The sequence below is a fragment of the Nuphar pumila genome, unplaced genomic scaffold, assembly GCF_984573655.1.
Source record: "Nuphar pumila unplaced genomic scaffold, dmNupPumi1.hap1.1 HAP1_SCAFFOLD_422, whole genome shotgun sequence".
Taxonomy (NCBI): Eukaryota; Viridiplantae; Streptophyta; class Magnoliopsida; order Nymphaeales; family Nymphaeaceae; genus Nuphar; species Nuphar pumila.
In genome coordinates this window covers 32,836-40,286 of record NW_028323339.1, presented here as the reverse complement: position 1 = coordinate 40,286, position 7,451 = coordinate 32,836, and the positions used below count along the sequence as shown (strand labels likewise).

General features: G+C 53.1%; 1 protein-coding gene across 1 annotated transcript; it reads right to left on the bottom strand.

Annotated features, from left to right (window-relative positions):
* Positions 1 to 1,065: 1,065 nt before the first annotated feature.
* Positions 1,066 to 5,869, bottom strand: LOC149810267 (uncharacterized). Its single transcript, XM_089994333.1, has 6 exons — positions 5,702 to 5,869; positions 5,316 to 5,505; positions 3,950 to 4,037; positions 2,819 to 2,878; positions 1,821 to 1,907; positions 1,066 to 1,099 (listed from the first exon to the last, which is right to left on the bottom strand). The coding sequence occupies exons 1-6, from the start codon at positions 5,867 to 5,869 to the stop codon at positions 1,096 to 1,098; spliced, it is 597 nt and encodes a 198-aa protein (XP_089850459.1). The 3' UTR covers positions 1,066 to 1,095.
* Between the last annotated feature and the right edge of the window lie 1,582 nt (positions 5,870 to 7,451).

Genomic DNA, 7,451 nt, shown 5'->3' with positions numbered 1-7,451 from the left:
GGTTATAAGGCAAGCAGGCTGAGTCAGCCACCCGCGAGATCTGTCTAGAGCAGCTGCACCTGACTGACGTGGGCAACACGGTGAGTCGCCTGGCCCCCCGCACGCAGTGCAGATTGCTGGAAGACCACTTCCATCTGGAGCCGAGTGGCAGTAGCCTGCGCTGCAAGTCGTCTTTCCGGGGCAACACGGCTTCCCCGCCACTCCACAGGCTATGCAGATGCCATGGGGGGCAAACTCTTCTTTTGGGCCGCAGCTTCCACCCTGGCATGTCGACTTTCCTGCGTGATCAGCAACTGAGTCATTTGCGTATGATGCTGATGTATCTGTTTACCGCACTACCGCATCCACATGGACATTGGCAATTCCAAGAGCTGTTTGGGGACGAGTGCTACTGTTACCGTCACCTGAGGCAAGCGTACCTGGATCAGCCTGACATAGCATATGTGAGGAGGAACTAAATCGATTGGCTATCACGCCATGCCCCCACGTCTTCAACGATGTGGGCGTACCAAGGTTCATGCATCGAGGTTGGCATAAAGACTTTTGTTTGAATATTTTGCGGCAGTACGGTACAATCAAGGACACACTAGCGCCCCCAGCGCTTGCATCGAAGCAGGAGGCCGAAGTCCCTTGGGGACATCCCTGGCAGCACGCCTTCAGAGGCATGGCGTGATTCCCAACTTATTTACAGAGCAGGGTGATGTGAGTGTTGGGAATACACGCTGTGTACTGGGCTCTCTAGGTTGTCTATCTATCTGACTCCCTATGACAGGATCATAGGTGCGTAGTTATGCCTCCGAGCATACGCAAGGTTGCATGTTGACATGCATTAAGTCCCTGGATTGTGGACTAGTGTATAACTTGAGTGTCAAGCCTGACAGCTCCAAGTTGTAATGCATATGTAACGACAAACTCTTCTGCGCGTCGCCACTATCAGCAATGCAAATACCACTGTGTCTGTGTTTCTACGGTGAGGTACTCGGGGACATGCCTGGGCAGCAAGGCTGCGTCGGGAGGCCGCAGGGCGAGCAGATACCAAACGGCGAGGAGGCTGTTGCGGCGGTGCAGAACCCGTTACCGTCGTTGCACGTGGTATCACCTGCGAAGTGGCACCTGAGTCTCATGTCCGGCCTTGATCACCGTTGAAGAAGGGCATTAGAAAGAAAGAAAGAAATGCACCAGCCCAAAAAGACGGCGTTGACAACGGGCGAGACAGCCAGAGCTGATCTCGCGCCTAAATGGAGGGATGCAGCATCCCCCACAAGAGGACCCAACTACGGAGGCTTATGGGCTGTTGAAGGAGGGCTTTAGAATGTCATGTTGGAATGCAGGGACTTGACCGCTACGCGGTCTCATCTCTTGCAGTATACTTTCATGTAGTTTGGTTGGACTACGTCTGTGAGCTCGCCTACGACCCTGTAACTACGTGTGCGTGTGAGCTCGTCTTTCGAACACATCTGACTGTGTCGGCTCTGAATGCTGAACAACTGTTTTGCTTCAATAATACGACATACAGAAATGCAACCCTCGCGTTCAAACACCTGCATTGAACAGGTTGGTCTTGTAGATCGCAGGTTGTGTCAGACTCTAGTGGCGGGCCACCACTCGTGGCAGAGTATGAGAACTAACTCGAGGTTAGAACCTCCAAGTGGAATGCGACTATGAATCCAGTCCACGCAAGCGAGCGCTATGCCCTTCTTGCTGGGTTCGGCAATGTAAAGTCCGTTGTTACGACATGCCTTTGCATTGCATATCGTCTTCTGATCAACTATTGCCTAGAATGCAGTATTCAATGAGCCAGCATGTCGAAGCCAGCGCACCTGGACAGCACGGCAAACCGGCAAGGAAACCACACGCAGTGCACCTCCCATCCGCAGAGCAGTAGCCTAGCCCCTTGTTGCAAGGATCTGCAGTGGCGGACCTGATTCAATCATTCACTTTCTGCAGTGGCGGAAGGCAGACATTTACCGAAATGGGGTCCAACCCCCATTTCTGCCCCTCAAAGTCGTGCATTTTCACGCTCTGCGATACGCAACTACAAATTCTGGCAAACGTTGGCGGAGCAAACCCATCAGTTGCAAAAGCCCCTTGCCCTGTAAATGCCCAGCAAGCTCGAACAAGCGTAGGTGCCATCCATCCAGATTTTTCAAAGCGAATCCAGTCAATGCCCATGTAGTCAATTGCTGCAAACTCATTTCAAGGCCAGCAGGAGGCAGATACGCGAAAGAAATCACTCTAAGTTTGTCAGAAAGGTTTCTACCAAACAGCAGCCCGGCAGAATCAATTGTCCTCTGACATCACCCATTCACAGTCATGTAGGTGAGTTCCTTTTAGTCTGTGATGATGATGACGTATCTTGTTACAACACTACCGCATCCACATGGGCATTGGCATAGTCTGCAGTCCAGAAAACTACCGGAAAGTATCCTGCAAGCGCTGAGACTGTGTAGCAGTCGAGGGCTTGTCGACTGACCTGAAACATCACGCCGAGGTCGCAGAGCAGAGCAGTACCTCCATGGGTGCTGGACAATTATGCGTTTATCCTACGTTGCGTACTGCATGGATCACAAGAACGGACCGTTCGAGTGGGCTTCCAAGCATGACGCGAGCATTATTCAGAGCTATAGTAGATGTCTTCAGTGTAGCAGGATATAATGTGGTGCTTGGCATTCATTACTTCGTGCTTCTAGTCCCTGAGTAACCCTTTTAACAGAGATACTGATGAGCGGTGTTAACATTCCTCATTTTGCACCCTGTCATGCGTCAACAATCATGACATCACGAGGGTGGCTCTCGCGACCAGTTGCGGGGAACTCACCGTTGATAGAGTTTCTGCAGCATGTTTCGCCTACCAAGATCGCTAGGTTGTCGCATATGCCTGGACAGTGCAACACAGTGCCTCGTCAGAATCAAATGAAAGCTTTGCCTGTCATGAGAATGATAGTCATGGTATCAGAGCTTGGTAGCAGAGCTTACAAGCTGAACTTGAAATCAGTGATTTGCCAGACCCTCTGGTATCTTGGGTCCAGACACCCAAAAACACATGATTTTTGGGTATAAAATGGGTCGAAACTCATTCTGGCGTAGCACTGCTTGAATGTGCCATGCGGATACGGAACTGTTATCAGAGAAACCATGCTGGACATCCAACACGATGCAGCATTTAAAGTACTTAAAAGTTGTGGGTTATTCTACTCTTGACCTTTATTGGAGAACACTACAAACACTACAGAAACCAGCACCATATTCTGTCCACAACACAAATGGAAGGTCTATCTCACCCTAGCCCAGGTGCCGGTACTCATTATGGTTGAGGCAGATTCTGGTCTAGTTTCAGTCATGAAGAATTTCTCCTAGTTTCCAATTGCCAGCAAATCAACTGGAAATTGTTACGCCATGTCTCTCCGCCGTGAAACACGCCGAGAGAGACGTACTCCTCGGGCGACGGCGTCAAGCCCAGGTCAGCTTGGGGAACAAGCGGCGAGCACCGCTCCACCTCGTCTCAAGATGATACATCAGCGACACCGGCCGCAAGGCGAAGCAAGCGAGCATTGGACGGCAAGAAAGGTCCGTCGGGTTGCAAAATGTGGTGGCAGCTCATCATGCCACAAGGTGTACTGCGGTTGCCCATTATAGCAGTGTGTCTGGACTAGTAATGCACTCCCTGAATGAAAATAACCAGCCAAGGTGCGATATACTACCTGGTGCTCACTAAGATGATGATGTCTCGTTTTACAAGCCCACGGCATTCACATGGACAGTTGCAAATCCAAGTACTATCTCTACTTCGGAATGAGCGCTGCCAGAACCTTCACCTGAGGCAAGCACACTATGGGGCAGGAAAGTACACTGCAAACGTGGGAACCGATGCAGCAATGGCGCGATCGCGGTACTCAGGAATCGGCAACCTTGATGAGTGCACGCACACTTACCATTCAGGAGGACGCACCGGTGGCGGAAATGACTGTTCCCAGCACCATTACGCTGAAAAGAAGCGCCGCATTGAGTGTGGGTGCCATTTGTACTCAGACCACACGCTGCAACCATCCATGCAACACATAACATGCACAGGACTCCAAACATGTAATCTAAGGAAGCTTGAACCCCAACTGGCACACGCAAATGTCTTGATTGGACAGGCGTGCCGACTATTTGCCACCAGTTCGTGCATGTGTACAGTTGCATGCTTTCGAAGGCCCAGGGTCCCTGGCCGCGTGCAGTCCCGATTGGACAATCCAAACCTTCTCGCATCCAACGTCAAGCGTGCTGCTTAGAATATCGAGGACATCAGCACCCAATATCAGGGCTGATTCTCGTTTTTGATACTTTGAGAAGATGCCTTGCTCCATTTGGGTTCTGTGTTTCCTGTTTGCCGTTCCGATGTTCCTGCAGCCACAGTTGTCCAGAAACCGTATGGCGTCCTCTTTCGACGCGAGTTTCAGTGTCCGCATGGATGATAGCACAAGACAGCGAATTGAAATGCTTCACTCATGACGCGTTCTGTCCATGAAGTGGCTCTCCAGGAACGGAACGGGCTGACCAATCTGGGGTAGTGCACTGGGAGCTGTGCAACGTAGCAAGAACGATGCCGTGCATGCTCTCGTAATGAATTTTCTGGCATGGAATTTAGTATGTGCATGCATCAGGTACCTGTCCCTGGTGTCAGTGGTATTTGTTGAGTCGCGCACTGGTGTGCACCAAGGAACCAACGGTCCGTAATGCTTCCGTCTGGAGTGGCTCCAATGATGCAGTGGGAATATGATTTAGCATCATTTTCCAGTCCATGCAGTGTCAAACCGAAGTGTAGAAGAAAATACAGGGTGAAGCCAATAACAGGCCTCCTGGACGGGGAGGGCGGGCGTTACACGTCCAAGCGTCGTGCATTGGCACGTGGGTGTGGGTACCGCCGAACTGAGATACCTCCGGCTGTCAACACGGCGTGTGCGAAACACCCAGAACAGGAGGGCATGTAGAGACTGCTTGTTTTACTGGAACCTAGGCAACCATTTGTTCTGGCAGCACAGAGATGCGTGTCAATGAGGGTTTCGATAGTCGTGCGATGGTTTTTCATGTTTGAATGATGCAAGGTGCGCAGCTGAACGTAACAATCATATGACAATGTTTCATTCAATTCGGCAAATCGGTTTTTTGTTTCAAAGCGAGTATGGCAGCCGCAGGCGCTTGTGCCGTGCTCGTTTGTGCTATAACGCATTACCCTGACAAGTCAAGACGTGCTGACAATCACAACATGCCCGATCGTTTAGAGCAATACCCTTATATCAGGCTGATATCAAATTGAAAGACACGTAACGCACCCCACTGTTCCAGCGACAGGACGGAAATGGTCGATTTCCTTGCTTTCAGCAAATGATAAGGACCGCGAGACGACTGCTGCCAACCCTTTCGTAGAAGATTAGGCTGGTTTACGACCAATCGACTGACATTGTTGAAGTCCTGCACTTTATTGCACCTGCGACTGCAAACGGTGTCCGGCCATAGGATGGCCTACTTCCAATATACATGACTCATGCAACTCCGCATCCTTCCCCGCATGTACGAGACGACGAGAGACACATGTCCAAGAGGCTTCCCATCGTGTCCAAGGGAACATGCGGCAGGGAGGGTTGTGATGGCTCCCTTGCGCGCCTCCCTCCCAAGCCCTTCTGGTAGCGACTTGGTATTTTTTGTGTTCGCTTCATGCCGGATCCGCATCGACGTCCGGATGTATGTCCGGACGCATAGACGCCATCGCCGGCGTCTGGTGCCCATCGTGCCCACAGGTATGCTCTTCAAGACGGACGGTTTCCAGTGGGCCCAGGACTTCGAAGCACTGGTCGAATTCGACCAGTGATGGTTCTAACCAGGACATGGCTGCCGTCCTAAACCAATCGAGGATCGCGCTAAGGCCCAAGCTGCTTAAGAGTTGCTCTTTGGAGTTGCTCAAGATTGAAGGGGAACCCCACCGTACCAGATGCCTGCCGAATTTAGCGGCTTTCAGATGTTAATGGTCGTCTTCGACATAACGGACACCGTTAACGGGACGCGAAACGTTTCGCGTCCCGTCGTGCTCGGACACCTGAGGAGAATTCAGAGAGGTCGTCGGCCCATCGGGCTCAGGTGCCGAGTCAGATCATGAGTCAGGATCTCACGATTGCTGTGGCCCGGCAGTTGTGAAATGTAAGCCGTCCAAATGACACCAGTTTTCATGGCACTGTATCTGCAGTTCTTGTGCTAGAGCAACAGACGGACCGCAGGGTTAGCGCCACACGTCGTCCTAGAATCCAGTGTCTCCCCGATTCCAGCCTGCAGCTGGGGTCGAGGACGCGTCCACCCCGTTGAGGAAAGCAGTCTTTATGTCCAACTGCCGCAATCCCAAGTCTTCGTGGGCTGCGATCGCAAGCACCATGCGCATCGTCCGATACGAGCACACCGGAGCATACGTCTCGTCGAAGTCCAGGCCATGTTGCTGCTTGTGGCCCCCGGCCACCAGCCGCGCCTTGTAGCGGTTGTCGCGCTTGATTTCCAGGACGAAGTGGCTCGGCAGAGCCTGTTTGTTGGGTGGCAGCTCAACTTCCTCCCAGACCTCATGTTGCAGGCAAGAGTTGATCTCGTCATCGATTGCATGCTTCCACTTGGGCGCATCTTCGCGGGAAAGCGCCTCAGCAACCGAGCGCGGATCGGGCTGGCGTCTGGGAGGCGACGCGGCACTCGGTGATTGTGCCGTGTTGGCTGCCCCTGAAAATCTCTGTTGTTGCATACCACGGCGTCCCAGTGGTTGTGTGAGCCTCTCGCGTGTCCCCCTGCAAGTTCCACCACTCCGCCTGCGAACAAAGGCTTCTGAGACAACGGGCTTGCGAGCAGCCCGACGACGCCGGCAACGGCGCCGGCGAGTTTTTGGCTGCCCTGGCTGCTGGAAGAGCTCTGATGCCAGCACGGGTGGGAACAAGGCCCACTGCTGCTCGGCTGCTTCGTCGATGGGGTGAGGGTTGCTTCAGTCACTGGCGATGCCCAACGGACCCGATGCAAGGTGGCAGCTGTAATGGCACGCGCGCCTCTGCGCTGGGAAGGCTCAACATAACGTGGATTGCGTTGCGCGTGGTGCGCACAGGACGGTTAAGGACCTGCAACGGTGGCAGGAGTAGTGCAGGAGCTGCGGGAGGATCCTCAACTGCTGGCGGCTCTGTGAGCTCATGCTGTGGGGCCATGAGCTCTTCGGCAGCTAGCACAGTGGCAAGCTCCCCATGCTGTGAACACATGGGCTCATCAGCATCTGGCACAGTGGCAAGCTCCCCAACTTCCTCCTCTGTCGTTGGCACTGCAGCGAGCTCCCCGGGTGCATCATCGCCTCCCTCCTCGTGACAACTGTCGGCGTCGTCATCGTCAGTGTCCCCCCCACGTGGAGGGGCCGGTGGAGGGAACGGGGAAGGGACCGGTGAGTGTTCGTCAAACAC

Coding starts and splice junctions, on each gene's coding strand:
- LOC149810267 (XM_089994333.1), bottom strand. CDS start 5,869: ATGTCCTGGTTAGAACCATCACTGGTCGAATTCGACCAGTGCTTCGAA. Junction 4,038..5,315: donor CCTGTCGCTGGAACAGTGGG/GTGCGTTACGTG, acceptor GGATGGTTGCAG/CGTGTGGTCTGAGTACAAAT. Junction 1,908..2,818: donor CTGCAGAAACTCTATCAACG/GTGAGTTCCCCG, acceptor CCGCCACTGCAG/ATCCTTGCAACAAGGGGCTA.